The 20034-nt window shown below is 37.5% G+C and overlaps 1 protein-coding gene across 2 annotated transcripts in view; it reads left to right on the top strand.

The window, feature by feature from the left end:
• Nucleotides 1-20034, top strand: part of GRAMD4 (GRAM domain containing 4) — a 92571-nt gene that overhangs the window by 62761 nt on the left and 9776 nt on the right. Inside the window, exons 5-17 of one of the 2 annotated variants that reach the window (XM_087969431.1) lie at nt 1018-1073; nt 3009-3141; nt 3685-3710; nt 4535-4626; nt 6149-6240; nt 8456-8504; nt 10780-10851; nt 11716-11759; nt 11875-11984; nt 14323-14477; nt 16168-16185; nt 18518-18665; nt 19205-19298. In XM_087969431.1, coding sequence (XP_087825557.1) covers nt 1018-1073; nt 3009-3141; nt 3685-3710; nt 4535-4626; nt 6149-6240; nt 8456-8504; nt 10780-10851; nt 11716-11759; nt 11875-11984; nt 14323-14477; nt 16168-16185; nt 18518-18665; nt 19205-19298 — 1089 coding nt within the window. The remainder of the gene's footprint in view (nt 1-1017; nt 1074-3008; nt 3142-3684; nt 3711-4534; nt 4627-6148; nt 6241-8455; nt 8505-10779; nt 10852-11715; nt 11760-11874; nt 11985-14322; nt 14478-16167; nt 16186-18517; nt 18666-19204; nt 19299-20034) is intronic. The other variant, XM_026677654.2, reaches the window with a different exon arrangement.

The raw sequence follows: 20034 nt of genomic DNA, 5'->3' as shown, positions 1-20034 counted from the left end.
CACTGGTTGGCGACCACTGCTCCAAAGGACAGATGCTAGAGCAGAAAAGCCCCATTTTGGGGGGTTCAGTAAGGCAACATCCTTTAATTAATGGGACCTGCAGCATGCATCTCCTTGTCAGACCTAATGGGATGAGTTGGAATCAGCCAGGCGGTAGGTGATGTTGCAGATATGCCAGCACCGTGAGAAGAAGTGTTGTATCTGTGACAACCAGCATTTTGAATTGCACCCAGAAGAATATTAGGAGGTGGCCCAACTCGCAGAGCAGTGGTATAACACAAGTACATTCAGATGTGCTTCCCATAACTTCCTGCATGCCAAGTTATATTTTGTTGGAGCTTCCAGATGTTCTTCAAGGGCGCCTCCATAAAGCACTAATCCATTCAGAAGATGAATAAGGCATGCACGATCATGAGCCTGGCGTCTTGGATGCACCTGAGCGTCTTTCCCAATTTCAGAATAAATAATTAAATTCAGACAGGCAAGCTAATGAGGTGACGCCATTATTATTGACCTTCTTTCATCTATTATGCCTTGTTTTACTTCTGTATTTACAGTTTTCACATTTTTTAAAAATAATTATTAATGATAATGGTTTTAGATGGTTATTGTTTCAATTTTGTGGTATACTACCCAGAGGTGCTTGTTTGTGACATGGGTAGGGTACTTAAGTTAGATATATAAATACATTTTAAAAATAAAATAAATTTCATTCTCGTACTTGTGATAGGTAGTCAATCTAGAGATTGTTTAAAAGAGGCATTTGCAACAGAATATGTTGGCAAAATGCAGCCATTGCCTTCAAAGTCTTACAGAGCCCGCCTTAAATGTTGCTCCAGCTTGGCTGTTCAAAGCAGCTGCTTTGGTTTATCTTTCTTGTGGAAATTGTAAGATAAGAAATCCCTTCTCTCTGTTCCTTTGAAATATTGACATTTTGTTTGGTTCTGTTTTTGGTCTTGAGTTGTGTTGTTCAATGAATGTATTCTAAATTGCACTTGTTTTCTTAATCTGTTTTAGAGCAGACGAATCACCTCCATCTACCCAGCAGCCCCCCAAAGCACAGAATGGAACAGGTATACCTGGCTCATTACTACAACTGTTGATGATTACAGATGGGCTTTAATTGTAAGAGTGCGGAAGAGCAACCAGATCAAGAATGCCCCTGCTTAGCAGTAGAGTTTTATAAATGAAATATCTAGCAGAATGTGCATCTCTCTGCCTTAACGCATTCTGTTATGTGGAAATTGCAGTCCCTTTCTACACTGAAAGTGAATAAAAATAAAAGCTGGCTTTTAGAAAAATCTAAATTTGATTAGTTAATTTTTTTTTTTGAAAAGGATCAAAAGGAACTCAGCCATACCCTCAGCTCAGCATAGAAAAAAAAAATAAGGAGGCTGAGAGCTAGTTAAACCAGCCATTGTATTCTCTGTCCCGTGGACTACCAGTAGAAAGAATTATTCCAAGCAGAACATGGGAAAGAAAAAAAAGAAAAAAAAATTCTAGTGTAAAAGTCTATGCATTCCCAGGTATAACATATTCTCCTTGGCAATACTCATTAAAAATATACTACAGAAAATTATGGATTCAGAACTATCAACAGATCCTGATCAAATGTTTGAGGATGATGGAATGTGAGTTTTGTCATATCTGGAAATTATCAGATTGGCGACTGTAAAGGCCTTCCCTCTGCAAAAGAAAAGCAGAGAAAATGATTGATTTATCTCAATCAAGCTTTACCAAAACCTACCCTGCAAATAGGCCCTGTTCCCCAAGAATCCTATAAATAAGACAGACCTTTCTTTGTTGAAATTTATCAGGGGTTGTTATGTTATCTGAAGATGGGAATTACACTATGGAGGAGATGGCATCCGTTGTTGCCTCAAAATAAATATATTACAAGAATAAAATCAAAATAAATAGTTTACAGTAGTTTTAACCTAACAAGTTCTCTTTGTAAAATACATGAATAAATACAAATTTTCAGAAGCAGTTAAATTCATAATTGGTTACTTTGTGAATGGATGGATGAATGCAACATTTCTTGAAACGGAGGACTTGAAATAATATCTATGGGAGTTCTCATTCATGCATATGAGCTCTTCTGCAAAACTGTTTTATTTAGTATTTTTATTAAATTCACACTTGGAACACCTGGTTACTTATATGAGCCACAACTGAAATGGTTATTGCTGTGTTATGATCTTTTATGTAAACTTTAGTTTAGTTTAGTTTATTGTCATTGAACCTCGTACAACGAAATTAAATACCATGTTCTGTGTACATTATGACTATGAAAATAAACACAAACACACATGCTTCACATTCTGTACATCGAATTGAAAACCCCTGATATTGCATTAATATTGCACTATACAGTATAATTCAATAGAGTTACTGCCCTGGGATAGAAGCTGTTTTTCAGCCTATTTGTCCTTGTTTTTATTATCCTGTAATGTTTGCCAGATGGTAATAGTTCAAAAAAAGGGTTCCCAGAATGAGATGGATCTTTGAGAATGTTTTGAACTTTCTTAAGGCAATGGGAGCTATAAAGCTCTTCCAAAGAGGAGAGAGGGCAACCAATGATCAGAAGACCCTCTGGAGTGCTTTCCTATCTGCCACTGTGCAATTGGCAAACCATACAGAGGTGCAGTAAGTTAAGATACTCTCTATGGTGCAGTGGTAGAAGGTCACCAGCAGTTTTTCATTCAGTTGTTGTTTTCTTCTCTCTCTTTAGAGCATCAGCCCCCAACCTTTTGGGTACCTGGGATTCAGTGCATTTAGACATGGATGGAACTCGATTCCAATATGAGAATTCCTGGCAAGCCCTTTTGCCAATGAACAAGTTTAGTTTCCTGATGTTTTAGAGCAATAGATTCTGTTAATATTAATTATCCTGCCATCTTATGAATTTCTGGTTGTGCTTCAGAATATTACTTACTTCTGTAAGTAGTTTTGAACTGATAGTTTTGGAAGTCACTTAAAAATGTGATGTGTTTTTTTATTATTAGATAAACGCAGCCACATGGTGTGTTCAAGAGTTCAGAAGTGGATTTATGATAAATTTGGAGAATATATTGAGGACTTTAGATTTCAGCCAGAAGAAAACACAGTGGAAACAGAAGAGCCGCTCAGTGCAAGACGGTAAATTATATTGGAAGGCTATTTGCTTATGTAAAGACGATAAACGTAAAAATCCCTTCGATCAATGTACTAGATAACAAACAGTATAGCGTTAATTAAAGGCATGTCTATCATATACCCTAAAGCTGGAAATGACTAGCACATATGTGTGAGGAGAAGCTTTACCTTTAATTCTATCATAATTTGATATTGGCTTATATTCTATATCATATAGTTCTTAATTGTTACTTTTATATTTGATTTATAATGAAATGGAATTTTAAAACTACTAATTTTTGTAAATGTATTTTTCTTTGTTTTTCTCTCTCATTTTGTTTATGTATGCGTATGTGTAAGTGTGTCTTTGTGTTTCTGTAATCAGCAACAGTGTGTATTACCGTTCCATATTTTTAATTTAACTCTGAACTTGCGAAGATTTTCTATCTTATCTTTAAAGACCATATGCATATCATTTTAGAATCAAGTCTGCATTAGATGTACTAATAGCAAACAGAAATGCATTAATTTTCAAAGCGGCTTATTATGTTTATTCTTTACTTTCAGGCTAACAGAAAATATGAGAAGACTAAGTAAGTATTTAACCATGTTTATATTGTTGATAATATCTGTAATGGGATGACATACCAAATGCAGATGGGTGACATTTCAGTAGATCTTGTTCATTCTGAGTGTAAGAATGCAGATCGGCTAGATCTAAAATATGCACTACAAGCAAGTGATAGATTTATACGTTCTGTTGCTGTCTCTTATACTAAGAGAGGCAGTGTACTATGATGGTTAAGGATTACTAGCAGGGAATGTCAGGTTTTAGGCTAACAAGTTTTAGATTTTGGGCTAGTATTCTGTCTCTGAATAAGTTTACCTGATAAGGGGAAATAAGGAGACCTGTGTATGCCACAGAACAAGCAAACAAATTAGATTTAGGATGCTTCTAATATGAATGATTTGGGGATAAGTTCAGATGAACATGCTCATTGTTATGAATTTCAAGAGGCAATTTGCATGTGTGAAGTGGATCATAACAAGAGCAAAGCCCCTTTATCATTTTTCTGTTTCATTGGAGGCTGTTTTGTATATTAATTTGTAGTTATATAAATGAAGTGACGTAACTCAGTCGATTATTCAGTTTCTAGCATCTGGACTTTTGAAAAATCACAGATAGTTTTGTTTAAATACAAAAGTAATAAGAGGAGATTGTGGATACAAAGATCATACAAATGAGTGACCACAGATTATCTGTAAAAATATTCTGAATGACATTTGATTTGATTTTAAAAAATTAACTGTCTCTACTTTTAGTCTTTGTATCTTTTTCTTGTGCCATTTTCAATTGTACCTGTAAACCACACGCCTAAGTAGTTAAAGTTATATCTATATTTTCTGTTCTGCCTAGAGAGAGGTGCCAAACCTGTTACAAATTTTGTGAAGAATCTTTCTGCCTTATCCGACTGGTTTTCTGTCTACACTTCTGCTATTGCCTTTATTGTAAGTTGTTCTTTCTTAGTTGAGCAACATACAATTTGACTAACAGAATAATGTTCTGTTATTTAAATTCTGTTATAGAAAAGAAAATGATGACAATCACTAACGATTCTGCCAATATTTGAAATTGTTTATGATTTCTTTGAAAACGTGGCTTACAATTAATCTGATGTACTACATTCAGTGAATTGAGGTGGTCCTTAATTTATAATTGTAGTTGAGCCCAAAATTACAGGTAGAAGTAATTGCGATTTTAAGTCGAGTTATTACATCACTGGACCAGATTTTTTTTTTTTGTTATTTTTTGTGGTTGTTAAGCAAATGCCATGAGCATTAAGCAAACATGGCAGTTGTTAAGCAAACCCATTTTACCCACTGGGTAATTTTTATCAGAAGCTGGAAGTAAATGCCAGAATTGTGCAAAAAACGTTGAGAATTGTCACATAACCATGGGACACTGCAAACAGCCATAAGGGTGTGCCAATTGCCAGATGCCCAAAATGCAAGGGAGAGGGTTAATTCATCATATCTTCAAAATCAGTCACAAGTAGTTTTTTTTTGGGGGGGTTCATCCTAATTTTGAATAGTTGCTAAGTGATCTAGTTGTAAGTCAAGAGTTTTAATTGGAAAGCTCAGAACATCTGTAGTTAAAAAAAATCAAGCTGAGGTATGTTTGGTATTTTCACCTGCAGGTAATATTTCTTTATAGAATACAGACAGTCCTTGACTTGTGGTCATAACTGATCCCAACATTTTACGACTTTTCTTGCCACAGTTGTTAAGTGAATCATTGCAGTTGTTAAGCTAGTAACCCGGTTGTTAAGTGAATCTGGCTTTCCCATTGACTTTGCTTGTCAGAAGGTTGCAAAAGGTGATCATATGACCGTAGAACACAGCAATGGTCATAAATATGAATCAGTTCCCAAGCATCTGAATTTTGATCATGTGACCATGGGGATGCTATAATGGTTATAAGTGTGAAAAAAGGTCATAAGTCACTTTTTTCAGTGCCGTTGTAATTTTGAATGGTCACTAAATGAACTGTTGTAAGTCAAGGACTACCTGTGTTATTTCTACCTTTGCCTCAGACTTAATATATCTTTAAGAAGTAACTCTTAAAGAAAACCTTTCAATTGACTAAGTATTGCTTCTGTTATGATAGGTTTTATACCATCAGAATCATGTTCAGTGAGATAGATCACTGTATAAATTTGTTAAACTAATGAACAGTCATACAAATAAATATTTTATGGTTCTTTTTAATTTAAAGAAATCTGCAACCATGCCTAAAAAGATACTGCATGTATGCTTCCATGAGCTTCTGAACAGAGACTGCATAGAAATTTAAGAAATACATGACATTAGGAATGCTTTCAAATTTACATAGTGAAAATAATGTGTTCAATATCTAATTCAAGGTATGTAGTGTTGCAATGAAAGTTTCCTATCCATTGCTGTTAATACTTTTTAACATAATAATTGCATGGAAAGATAACATGTGGTTTATTTGTTCTTTTATTTGTAGATGTACATGAATGCTGTATGGCATGGCTGGGCCATTCCTATGTTCTTATTTTTAGCAATTTTGAGGTTGTCCCTAAATTACCTCATAGCCAGGTAATCACTCTTTAATATGTTGTCAATAATAGGTATGTTACAAATACTGGAGTATATTACTGGTAGAATTTATACAATTTAAAATGGTGTATGAGTTTGTCTAAATAAATAAATAATGCATTTTTATATTGTCTTCCTATTTAATGCACTTAATTTAAAAATTGGTAACAAAATAGGAAATTCCAGGCTTTGGTGGTGTCGTGCTTTAAATTTTTTGTACTGCACATGGAAATATCCAGTTTCTAGCTTTTTGACTGTCTCAGTGGATGGCAGTATCTGGTGGAGGGTCTAGGACAACTCACCACATCCAACTCGCCACCGCCATCTTGCCACAGCCAACCCAGTGCGGCCATTTTGCCACGGCCAACTCACTACAGGACAATTCCACATGGGATAACTCGATAAATGTTACCTGCTACTGTTTCTTCACATTATTTCCATTTTTTGTCAGTGGCAGATAACATTTATTGAGTCGATTTATGCCACATGGAATTGTCAGCAAGTTGTCTGAGGTGAATTGCCTATTCCGCCTGGCTGACCACGTCTGTGCTGGGAAGCTAAACGGAGTTGGGCTCAATTCGTACATAGGTGAAAGACCACCAGGAAAATCCCAGGTTTGTTGGCTAGACTGGGGAGATGAGAAACTCCTTGGGAGAAGGTGATAGTAAGCTATTACCATCTGGTTGGGCTTCAAGATTTAGTAATTGTGCTATAGGGAACAAAATTCCTGATGTTTCTCCAGAAACCACGTTGACATAATCAGAAGCAAGATGGTCTGCTGTATAGACCACAGGCAACTGAGTAGGACTGGTTGGGATTCTGTATTCATAACTGGATGTCCTGACTGCTAGATTATGTTTAGCCAAGCTGGTTTCCAATTGTTCCACATTAGTGAGGGCTAGTCTTCCAATCTATTGTCAACCAAACTGCACAGATGTCCCATCTAATTACTGAAGTATTGACTTGAGGGAGCATTTACTTATAGTACTTAATGTTATAGATTTCTTCCATGTCAGAAATATGTTACTTAAGAACTAGTAGCTGGTAGTGCTAGTTCATCAAGGAAAATATTCTTTCAAGGGCCATTCAGGAACTCCCAACCCTTCCTAAAGAGTAAGAACCTGAAATGTTCCCTATTACATAGATTAAATAAATAGGTTTTGGTCTTGTTTTTCATCCAGGATTTTACTTTACTTCTACTCTAGTATGACCTTATCATCACATTTCGATTATTCTTGCAAACAAAACGTGATTTATGCCCTCTGTGTTACGTTTAAATGGAAAGGAGACAAATCGGTTAAATTGCCTTTCAGATGTTTGGGGAATATGAAATTCAGCATAATTGTAGCTTCTTTATTACAAATTTTAATAAGAGGAGAAAGTAAGCAAGAAATCATAGCATTTGGATTGTTGGTGTGTTAGTAAATCCTTCCCTAACCCTTTTTCATCGCATTTTCATGTGCCAAATTTATACCAAATATTATTGTTACTTCTACTGTTCCTGCATTTCTTATAATGGAATGGCTTAGACTCAGTCAGCAAGTGTGTCCCATTGAGTTGAGCAGAGTCTATTCAGATCCATTGCCTGCAAAATTGCTGCCGTTGTCTTTATAGCAAACATCCGCACATTGAGAATAGCTAATGTGAGAAGTGATAATTGTAATCAGGAACTGATTGACAGAATCATGTGGCTTTCCAAAAGAGATAAACTTTGAAATATGGCCCCATTTCCTCTTGTATTTATGGAAATCCTTTTACGCAACAAACGTATAGAGGGAATTCCAATTTTTAGGAAAGTTGAAGTATAAATACTTATTTACTATATTTCAATTCTGTGATGGAATATTTTATTGATCATAATAAGCATGATGTTAAATCCTGATTGCCTAGTCAAATAATCTACATTGAATCAATACTTTATGTGCAACAACATTGTTGCAGTAGCCTAATTATTTCTTTATTTCTTTTTTAAAAGTCTTAGCTATGCATTTTATTAATTATTCAATCTAATGTAGTCTATTGAACACTCAGGACTACAAGACCCCTTTAAGATGGATGTCAGGACTATATTAAAGAAAGTTTTTTAAAATTTGGAAAGATATATTCAGTTGCCTTCACGAGTTGCTTTTCAAAAGGATTTCTTCTGTTTCATTGTTATGAAGCCACATAGAAAACCAGTGTTCCTCCCTCAATGCAAATACCTTTTTTTTTTTAGAGGGTGGAGGATACAATGGAGCATTGTGCCTGAAGTTTCTGAGCCTATTGTAAGTCCAAATGATGCTTGAGATAACTTTTGAAATGTTTGTATGAACGTTTTGATATGTTTTAAATTTACGCAGCTAGTCCTCAGATTACAATCGCAGTTGGGACCAGAATTTCCATTGCTAAACAAAGCAGCTGTTAAGTGAGCTGTGCCCAGTTTTATGACCCTTTTTCCTTGGTTGTTAAGCAAGTCACTGCAGTTTTTACACATCCCACTTCCGCCATTGACTTTTCTTGTTGGAAGCCAGCTGAAAAGGTCACAAATGGTGCCCACATGACTCCAGGACATGTTGTAAACATATGCCAAGTACCCAGATTTTGATCACATGTTCATGGGGATGCTGCTATGGTTGCAATAGCAATAGCACTTAGACTTATATACCGCTTGTCATGCCCTTGTTAGAGTCTGACTCTAAGGGAGAGGAGGAACAGCCGACAGGGAGTGGAGGTGTGACTCCGGAGGCTGTGGAGGAGGCTGGGGAAGGGCAGAGGCCAGTTGGGCAGTCAGAGGAAGAACCAGGCCCATCCCCTCTTCAGGGAGGAACGGAAAAGGAAACAATTTGGCTTACGAGAGAGGAAGCGGCCATGATCCCCCTCATTGGTTGCAGCTGGAGAGAATAGTATATAAGAGAGACGGTTAAAACACAGCGTTGCCAGAAGCAAAGTGTGTGTTATTTTGGGCTGAAGTTATCTTGGTTGGTGTCCTTCCAACAGATTGTGCCTTGTTATCTCCATGAAGTTGGTAATTACTTATCCTGGTCCGTTGTGGAAATTCCTTCATTGTAGTTTGTTTTTATTTCACCTCTGTCTGCTCATTAAGTTTGGACTGTATTGCTTTCTTTTGAAGACTATTTTTGAATACATTTTATCTCCAACTGAGAATTATTGAACAGTGGGGCCAAGTTGGAGGCATGAAAGGACATTTATTTACATTTTGGATTTTGTTATGTTTGTGTTACACTCCTGGTCATCACACTGCTCCACAGTACTTTACAGCACACTATATGAGCGGTTTCAGAGTCAGGCTATTGTCCCCAACAATCAGGGTCCTCATTTTACCGACCTCGGAAGGATAGAAGTCAACCTTAAATATGTCAGGATCAAACTCCTGGCAGTGGGCAGACTTAGCCTGCAATAGTGCCTTTTAACCATTGCGCTGCCACAGCTCATAAGTGTGAGGACTGGTTGTAAGTCACTTTTTTCAGTGCTGTTATAATTTCAAATGATCACTAAACATTTGATTGTAAGTTAAGGACTACCTGAACTATCTATAAGGCATTTTCTAATTTGATAATTTTAAATCAACTCAACTTTAATCATATTGTGACTTCATATGTTTTTTTTAAAATATATTATATAAAAGACCATGGTATACTGTTTATTTAAAGAAGAAACATGGAATACTGTATATGACTTATATGTTGAAGTATCTGGAATCTAATATATATGAAATTCTGAACAATGACTTAAAATAATTTGCCAGTGTCAGGGTATGTCTAGTTATTTCTCTTTGAGGGCAGCTACATCACTGAGGTCTTAAGCTCGTTAAATGTTAAATCTACATTATGTATTTTAATAGTTTATTATGTGTTCGTAGTAGGATGAGTTTAGTTGTTCAGGCACCAAGTTGTCTTTCAAATACTCTAGTTGCAGTCGTTCCAGACAATGAATTTATTTTAACATGGAAAAGGTGTGATCCATGTGATCATACTGGCCAAAACATCTGGATTGGATTAAAGTTTGCAAAATATGTAAAACAATCCATCTCCAATTCTTTTGCTATTGTTTTATTTCTTTGAATCTGGGCTATGGATTGTACTCCAAATTCTCCAAACTTGCTAGTGCAGACTTGGTACCTCGAGCACAGAAGTGAATGTTGTCCACTAGCTGTGTTCAGCCTAGTGATTAAAAAAAAACAACAACATTGGCTACAGTCTGGCATATATTTACAAAAGCCAGATCTGGTTGTCACCATAAAGTATGTATTATTATATGAATGAATAATGCTTGGTAAGCCTAGGGCTCTTATTCTTCCCTCTCTCTGCCTTAGGGGATAGCTTTGAGGAATATATTGGATGCTTTTGTTCCTTTTTAAAATAATGACACTTTAAACCAGAGGCAAGCTGGTTAGTTTTAAAGTGCAGTTTATGCAGCTGCTTTGTTTCAGTAAATTAGTAGTTAAAATAAGCCACAACATTATTGGAGAGTATTTTTCCTTTCTTTAAGTTTAAAGTCACACATTCATGGTTTGATGACAAATCATACTTACTGTTTTAGGAACCTCCCAAAGAAGACTTAACCGTGTCAGAAAAGTTCCAGCTTGTTCTGGATGTGGCACAAAAAGCACAGGTATGAAATCTTTGGCATCTCTATTTAGCAAGTTGCAGGTAGGAATCTGAGAGAAATCTGCACATGAGAAATGGTGCTTGGAGAGTATAGCCTACTGGACCAGAACGTTTATGAAAGGTGGCTTGTATTAGTCACACTTGATTTTCCCACCTCATTTGAGAAACAGCAGAAGAGTGGTGTGGTGGCCTAGAGGTGGAGCTCTCGCCTCACAATCAGGAGGCTGTGAGTTCGATCCTAGGTAGAGGCAGATATTTCTCTCTCTGGGCACACTGAGACTATATCTGCTGAACAGAACTCCGCATTGGCAACAGGAAAGGCATCCAGCTATTAAAACACTTGGCTAGCTCCATTCAGTTGCCCAGACTCCACCTCACAAGGGATTATGGGGTTGTTAAACGACGATGATTTGAGAAATAGCAGAACATAGTAAATGTATAGAGCCACGATGGTGAACCTATGGCACACGTGATGGAAGTGGCACGCAGAGCCACTTCTGCCAGCACGCAAGAGGTCTCCCGGAAGAGCCCCACTGTGCATGCGCACCCACCTGATAGCTGATTGTCGGGTATCTGGCGCACATGCATGGGAGGCACGGGAGAAGCGCATGCATGCGCAGAGCTGCGTGTTGGGGCATGCGCATGCACAGAGACGTGGCGCACACGGGATCATGTGCACATGTGCAGGGGGCGGGGGGGCGGGCGCATTGCCTTCTGGTGCTGGCATGCGAGTGTGCGCAAACACAATTTTCAACACAGGAGACGAAAAAGGTTAGCCACCACTGGCATAGAGTTTGAACTACTTCTTTTTTTTCATATACACAGACGTGTATTCTAATCTAATACTCATTTTCTTTCTTGATTACAGAATTTATTTGGCAAAATGTCAGATATACTGGAAAAAATTAAAAAGTAAGTTTCTATATACTTCTCTTTTTAACAACATATTTTTCATCAGGTCTGAATGATGACATATATAAATGCTGCCTATTTACCTTTATTTTCTGTTCTCTCTCTCTCTCTCCAGTTTGTTCATGTGGGTCCAGCCTGAAGTAACGCAGAAACTATATATTGTTTTATGGGCAGCTTTTATTGCATCCTGCTGCATTCCTTACCGGATCATTGGGCTTTCAATAGGTAAAACGATTACATTTTCTTGCTTTCTTAAATGTTAGAATTCCACGTCCTGCTAAAAAATGAGCAATTGGTTTGGTTTCCAAACCACCTATGCAGTTGATGTTATAACATCACACTGTTTGGAGATGGCTAATCAATTTACCTGTTCTTAGCTGTCAGCAATGTTCTTTTTATTTCTCTTTATTTTTGAGTTAGTTTACCATATTCAGATGCGGGTTACTGAATCAGGTACAAAACTAATTAATACAACAACAATCGTAATTGCTCATTTGTGTCAATCATCAGTCAAGATAACAGCAGAAATACAAAGACATTCAAGAAGCAATACTATAAATGAAATATCGAACTAGAGGATATGAGGCTTATCTGAGCTGTTTAAAGTAAAGTATAGCATCTGCCCAAGGCCTGAAATCAAACAAATGATTGTTAGCATTGTCGTAAAATAAAGCAAAACGTAAGGAGCATAATTCTCATCCCCATTGCTAGCATAAGGAAATTGTGTAGGTACAGTGTATAATGTAACCAATTTAGCTATTAACTGGGTGATGTTGGTCTAGATCAGGGGTGTCAAACTCCTGGCCCGTGAGCCGGATGTGTCATGCACTGACCACGGCTACGCCCGGTTTAGGGAAGGGGGAAAAAGTCCCGATACGTCACATGACGCCGTGAGTTTGACACTCCTGGTCTAGATGTCTGACAAAGGAAGTGAAATGACTAGCTCTTCTTCCACCGGTACATCTTGTAGGAGAACAGAAATTAGGGTGACATGTAGGTCCCTAGAAAAGTTGCAGTTTAATAAAAGGTGGGCCACACCCTAAATTGCCTTGGAGTTACCAGGAAATCAACGTTCCAAGACAAGGACCTTATAATGTTTGTGTTCGATAAAAGCGTCAAGGAAAATGATAAATTGGGCATTATTTTCAAAGCCTGAACTTGTATATTCAGCAGTACCTATAAGTTGAATAATTCTACTTGTAACGTTCTTTGGTGACTTTCCTAATCATGATTTCTTGTGGGGCAGCTCTCCTCATAGAATCCTGCTGTGCAGCAGGTTTAGACACTTCTTACTTGACTATTGGTTGCAATAAAGTTTGAAATTCTTTTTTTTTTTTAAAAAAATAGTGGCTATTACCAACTTCAAGTGAGTCACTATATCTGAGCCTCTTTCACTTTGCACGCTTGCTTTCAGGATGAATTTGGGTGAGGGAGGCACTGCAACTTTGCAGAAATACTTCCTGACAAACTATGTAAGTTTGGAAAAAGAGGCAGCTGCTTTAAAGGTCCAAAGAAAGCATCTTCAGATAGGCCCCTGCATATTGTTAAAGACCTCTTTCATAGTGCAGGTAGCCCTTGACTTACAACAGTTCATTTAGTGACCGTTAAAATGTTACAACAGCACACTGAAAAAAGTGACTTATGCCCGTTTTTCATATTTACAATCATTGGAGCATCCCCATGGTCATATGATCAAAATTTGGATGCTTGGCATCCGACTCATATTTATGACGGTTGAAATGCCCCGGTGTCATGTTTTGCAACCTTCCGACAAGGAAAGTCAATGGGGGAAGCCAGATTAACTTAGCAGCTGTGTTACTAATTTAATAACTGCAGTGATTCACTTAACAAATGAGGCAAGAAAGTTTGTTAAATGGGGCAAAGCTCACTTAACAAATTTCTCACTTAGCAACATAAATTCTTGGCTCAATTGTGGTCGTAAGTAGAAGGCTACCTGTATTTGCAAATTAGTATTTATAGTATAACTAACTCTATACCCGTGCTTCGCTACAAAACTATGTGATCGGGCTTAGTTTTGGGGGAGAAAATAAGGGGAAAGAAATCTACCTCTGCCTACCAGCTTCCATCAGTATTCATCTGGCTAGCATCCTGTCAATGTGTGAGAGAGTTGAGGGCTGTTTGGAAACTCAAACAGTATTTGGTGTGTGAACAAGAAGGAGACAGCAAGGAGCCTGGGTGTGGCTTAGCTCAACTGTTCTGTACTAAAGCTGCTTGGTGCTATGAAACTAAAACTGAAACTCTTCTCCATTTGGAACAGATTTCTTTTCAGGTGGAAAGGGGAAGTAGAACTCCTTAGCATCAGAGCGTGTTAATAATAATATACGAAATACTAATGCTCTGATGGTCATTTCGAAAAATCCTTGCTTAGGGAGCACCTAGAAGCCAAGAGGAACATATGTGCCAAATTTCAAGTTTGTAGGCTTTACGGTTCATTTTGTGATGATGCATGAATGGTATTTCACTTTTATATAGAGAGATTTTGTTTTCATACTTCAGTCATGAAACTTTCCTCATTCCAACCTTTGACTTTCTAATTATGCAGGACTTTATGCAGGAATTAAATTTTTTCTGATTGATTTTGTCTTCAAACGGTGTCCAAGACTACGGGCAAAGTATGATACTCCTTATATCATATGGTTGAACTTGCCTACGGATCCTCAACTCAAAGAAAGGGCTAATGCTACAGTATCAAGACGGGTAATTCTTTCTTTCTTTCTTTCCTGTTTCTTCCTTCATAACACAACTTAACAACATCTGTGTAGCTTCAGTGAGCAGAGCACATAGAGGGCTAGTTGTTCATGGTTCAGGCCCAATATTTACATTCCCATGCACTTACTTAGCTTACTATTCCTGTCTGCCCACTTCTTTCTAAAATCTTCAGGAATAGGAATGCTTTTAAAGTAAGAGACTGTTCAATGGAAAAAAGGATTTTAAAACAATTTAGAGAGTGCCAGGTTGTTGTTTTTTAAATTAAAAAGGAAATGCTTTCCTCTAAAATCTGAAAGATTGTAATATGTTCTTAACAATATTTGAATTCACAGAAAGAAAAGAAAGTTAGATTTGGGGTATACAAGTAAAGTCCAACTAAGAACTTGACTCTGCTTGTGCCATTGTTCAATATAAACTAATCTTTAACTTTGCTCATTGTGCAGCTGTAATAATGGCATATATCTGGAGTAATGATAAACTTGGCTATGTTTATGGAATTAAAATGTAGCAGCTTGCCAGATTAGCAGTCTGGGGCTGCATGTTTAATCCATTGACTTGTTAAGAAACCAACAATTGCTTCTTTGTGCTTCAATCCTAAAGCTATAGTTATTGTTAAGACATTGAATACGTTGTTAAGAGCTAAAAGATAAAGAGTTCCTCCTGTATGTCCTGAACAAATGTTTGGTTTGTCTACAATCAGGTAACATATAACGGTAGTAAAAATTGAAATTTCTTTCTTTTTTTAAAGTAATAAAATACTTCTAGCCTTAAATCAGGGGTGAATAATTGGTGTCTCTGTTACAGTTTCTTTCACCCTCCAAGTGTGGTAGCTAAAAATAGACACTACAATAAAATATATATGTTTTGCTATCTTGAAGGGAGAACATGTATATAAAGCATGCAACTAAATCCTAAATTATGTTTTATCTGACTCTTTGTCCTGAATGTTTAAAGTGGCTCCTACGTGCTTCACAATGGATCTCCTGATAGATATTTCCATCCTTGTTATTAGTATAAGATACGGGTGTCAAACTTGTGGTGTCACATTGCCATCATGTGATGTTTTGTGACTGTTTTTCTCTTCGTGGAGCTGGGGGGGATATGGGCTGTACGTGATGCATCCAGCCCCTGGGCTGCAAGTTTCACACCCCTGGTATAAAAGATCCACTAATGCCCCCATCAGCATCTTCCACAATTAGTCTCATTCAGCTAGTGCCAAATGATTAAAGAAGTGAAAAGCAAAGTTACATTCATTCTAATCGTCACTCCTTTCAAAATCATTTAAAAATTAAAACACACACACACACACACACACCCAAACACTACAGAATTCTCTCAAATATTTTTGTGAACCAATTTCAGCTAAATCCTCATTAGAGGAAATTATTAAACATCACCAACTTGTGCAAAGCAAGTCAGGAATCAAAGATGGGAACATCTAGCCAGGCACCCATAGTTTTAATAAAATTCAAAAACTGTGCTCTATCCATTGATATCTTTTAGGGATTTTTTTAAAAAAATATTGGATCTAGTCTTTTGGTATGCAAAAAAAAATATCTTGCCAATTCACTCAGTTCGTATTTTTATTCTGCATATGATACAATTAAATAGGTTTTGCTTTTTTTTTCTTTGGTCATCATCACATTGTGTTTGTTTGTTTGTTTTCTCCTCCTGCTAGCTGTCAGGTCATGAAAAGGTATGGATCTTAGAGTGGAATATCTTCTGTCTTTCAGATGATCATTTGTGTTCATAATGAGCAGCAATTTTTCTTTCTTTCTCCCGCTATCTCTTCCCACCTCTGTCGTGTATGCAGATGTTTACTGTAATGTTTACATTTGTATTATTTGCAGTAATGGGTCTTCATTTGAATCCAAAGACCCAGAGGCGTAGAAACTGTTTTTTTTTTTTTTTACTATTAATGGATCAATTTTGCATTGTGTTCAATATTTCCCTATTCAGTTGAAAACATGGTTTGATAAACTTGATGTGGCAGAGCGCTTATATAACTATTGCTTTATTTAATTCTACTTTGCTTGATTAATGGAAGAAAACTCTAGAAATGTACACCATTATTAACAATATGATATACCTCCAAAATTAATAGTCATGAAAGTCCTCTTGCTTATAATGATTTACGTGTTACAGTACTTTGAAAAATAATTGATACAGAAATGAAAGATGCCTTCATTTAAACTTGGTGATAGACCAATCTAGTTGCCTGGGCAGCTGGGAATGTTGGCAATTGTAATTCATCCCAAATTTAAATCTGTGTATATTGGAGTATATTTGCTGTGTAAATGGCCACTTGATACAAAACAGCAAATTAAGCTTTGGAGCCCATGAGTCAAAATGCATAAAGTTATTAAAAAAAGTTTTTCTGCCCCACCATTTCCCTCTTACAATGCCAAGGAATAGGAAAGTATTGTTATAAGTAGTCCTTGACTTAAAATTGCAATTGGGGCCAGAATTTCCAGTGCTAAGCGAAGTGGTTGTTATGTGAGTTATGCCCAATTGTATAACCTTTTCCACTACATTTGTTAAGTGAACCACATGATTGTTAAACGCAACCAGCTTCCCTCATTAACTTTGCTTGTTGGAAGCCAGCTGGGAAGGCTGAAAATGAAATCACATGGCCCCAGGACACTGCATCTTGACATAAATGCATGTTGGTTGCCAATCATAAATTTTGGTTCAATGACTATGGGGATGCTGCGATGGACCGATTGTAAATTGCCTATTTCAGTGCCATTGTAAGTTTGAAGAGTTCCTAAATGAATGGTTCTAAGTCAAGGACTACTTGTATATAATCAACATTCCTGAATCAGTGTTGAGCTTATGCTTATTAAAAGCTGGCTAGAATAGAAGTGGACTTCCTGTGTAAGTGGGAATGTGAATGGAATTTCCCGCCTAAAAACATCTACTGTATTATCAAGCTTATGAGGTGGCTTGTGGTAATATTTTGTCGCCCATTTCCCCCGTCTTGTAATAGTCCTGCTAACCAATTTTTGCTGAACAAATATCATGCCAACTGAATCACTTGTTTTTATGACTTTGATGAGATCCTACTTATGGCTTTTGGGTGCTTTGGGAACATGTATAGCTGCAGTGTTTTAAATTGCACCATAGTATATTGATGCTTTATTGGTGGCAGGTCCTGCAACCTCACGGAAAGCTCCTGTCTGAAGTTCTCATAGTTGAGATTGGGGGTCTTTTTTTGTTTCTGAATGTAAGATGCATTTTCTTATCCCTCAAAAGGATGTCCCAAAAAATGTCATGCCCTGTTTTGGGCCACAACACAGATCAGTTACACGATATACAGTCCTCTGGAGCAGGGGTCCCCAACCGTCCGGTCTGGACCGGACCGGGGCCAGGAACAAGCCTTACCGGGCCGCTGGTTGCTGGCGCCGCCATCTTTTTGGTAAAAAAGCAATTTTTCGTCAAAAAGATGGCGGCGCTAGCTGGTGAGCTTTTCCGGTAGAAAGCCATTTCTACCCGAAAAGCTCACCAAGCGCTGGCGCCGCTGATTTGATTTAAAATCACTTCCGTGACGCCACCGGAAGTGATTTTTCGTCAAAAAGATGGCGGCGCCAGCTGACGCCGGAACCGGGCAGCGGCGCCTGCTGACGCCGAACCGGGCCAAGCGCCGAAAAGGTTGGGGATCCCTGCTCTGGAGGATTCAGTTGAAGGAGTTGCACAACAGTATGCTGTGCATGGCAGCCTTCAGAAGAGATCCTATGTCAAGTAAAACTACTTATATATGAAAGAGCTTTGTTGGAATTCACCTTCCTGTGCAATTGTATCACACAATGCGTCTGTGCATACTTTATGAATTCTAACTCACAGCCTGATGTTAATGGAATCCTTCACAAGTTAATCAACCCTGGATATTTTGGAGAGGGATTGCGGCTGCATCAGACATGGGTTTCTAGCACTGAAGCAGGACATTTCCTGAGGACAAGGAAAGATAACATAACTGAAGTTTGTATGATTTCTGCAAGTGTAGTAAAGCCAAGTTAATGTTGTTTCAGCCTCAAACAACTGCATCCCGAAGCTATGTAGGTTCAAACACCTCAACAGGAGTGAGTCGGGATGAGGAAACCAGCCGCTTTCACAATACCAAGAGAGGAAACTTCCATGAAGTATTTAATTTGTCAGAACATGAGCGTCCATTGGCAGGTACTCACACAACTTTGGAGGTAGACATTAAGTAATGAGATTTTTTTTTTAAAAGGCCCATAAAGTAATATTATTAAGAAATGATTGACATCATAATGTGATCTACTGTTGGATTCCATGTACAGCAGATCAATATTAATCTTTTATCTTGCAGTCAGCAGAGTCTCTGTGCAAGTGGGGTGCCTGGTTTGACCTTTGTTGAAATATAAATTTGAGGAATTGGAGCATACATTTGTCAGAGAATTTTAACTTTTACCCTGGCTTGAAATATTTACTTCAGTGTCTAGAAGAGTTTGTATGCATTCTCAAGATTTAGGTTATGTTGCTTTGGTGACTTTTAAAAAGAAAACTTACCACATAAATCAAAGTTTATTGAAGATTTAACTCTTCAATATGAAGAGTTCTTTACGAACAAGTTTTCCTTGTAGGAGCTTCCTTGCCAACTCTGTATATAGAACTTTTAAATGTATCTGAAATGTACCAATATTACAGCTGCTTCCTGTATAAAAGTAAAATGGAATAATTGTACTATTTTGTAGTGTGTGAAAATGGCTGGCGCTGCTGCTTGATAAACAGAGATAGGAAGATAACCACTGATTACATCAGGAATGGAGTTCTCTATGTTACTGAAAAGTAAGTGTTTGCTTGATTTACAGCAGAATGTTAAAGCTACTGCCACCTGGGCTGCAAAAAGATCACTAGCTGGCGCTAGGGAGCTATTTTTCTTCCATATTCTAGTGTTGTCCATATTTCTGCCCCCCTGATCTGATGTCTCTATTTAGGTGGGGGTGGTGGGGTGTGTGGAAGTTAAGCGTTTTTGTGAATTACAAAAAAAGTATTTGAAAGAAAATAACTTTCAGAGCTTTTTGTGAATCTATAAAAACGTTATTGAATAGATTAAAGATGCTTGCCATAAGTCTGGTAAGTCTGAGATATAATATAAAGGTTAATGGAAAAGAACATTTTATAGAAGGCTCCAATAAAAGAGTGAACTTGTTTTCAGTGGGGTTTTCTTAGGTGAGGTCTTCATTGTTTTGCACAAGGACAAATTCACAGTTAATATGTGATTAAAGGAGAAAGCCACTTTGGTATTGTGATTAAGGCATCTGGCTAGAAACTGGGAGGCTGCGAGTTCTAGTCTTGCTTTAGATACAGTCATCTGCATGATCGTGAGCCAGTCCCTCTCTCTCAGCCTTAGAAAGGAGAAAGGAAGGGCAAAACACTTCTGGAAAATCTTGCCCAAAACCCCTGCAGGGTCTAAACCAGGCAGGCGCCAGAAAGGCAAAGAGAAAAAAAAAAGTGATAAAAGCATGCCATGAAATGGTAAGAACACCAGAAAATATGTAGTTTGGGCTGATTGGATAAAACA

This window comes from Notechis scutatus, chromosome 6 (genome assembly GCF_049901735.1).
Source record: "Notechis scutatus isolate UNSWTSFEM ecotype Mainland chromosome 6, rNotScu1.2, whole genome shotgun sequence".
In the NCBI taxonomy this organism is placed as follows: domain Eukaryota; kingdom Metazoa; phylum Chordata; class Lepidosauria; order Squamata; family Elapidae; genus Notechis; species Notechis scutatus.
This window is presented reverse-complemented; position numbering and strand designations above follow the sequence as displayed.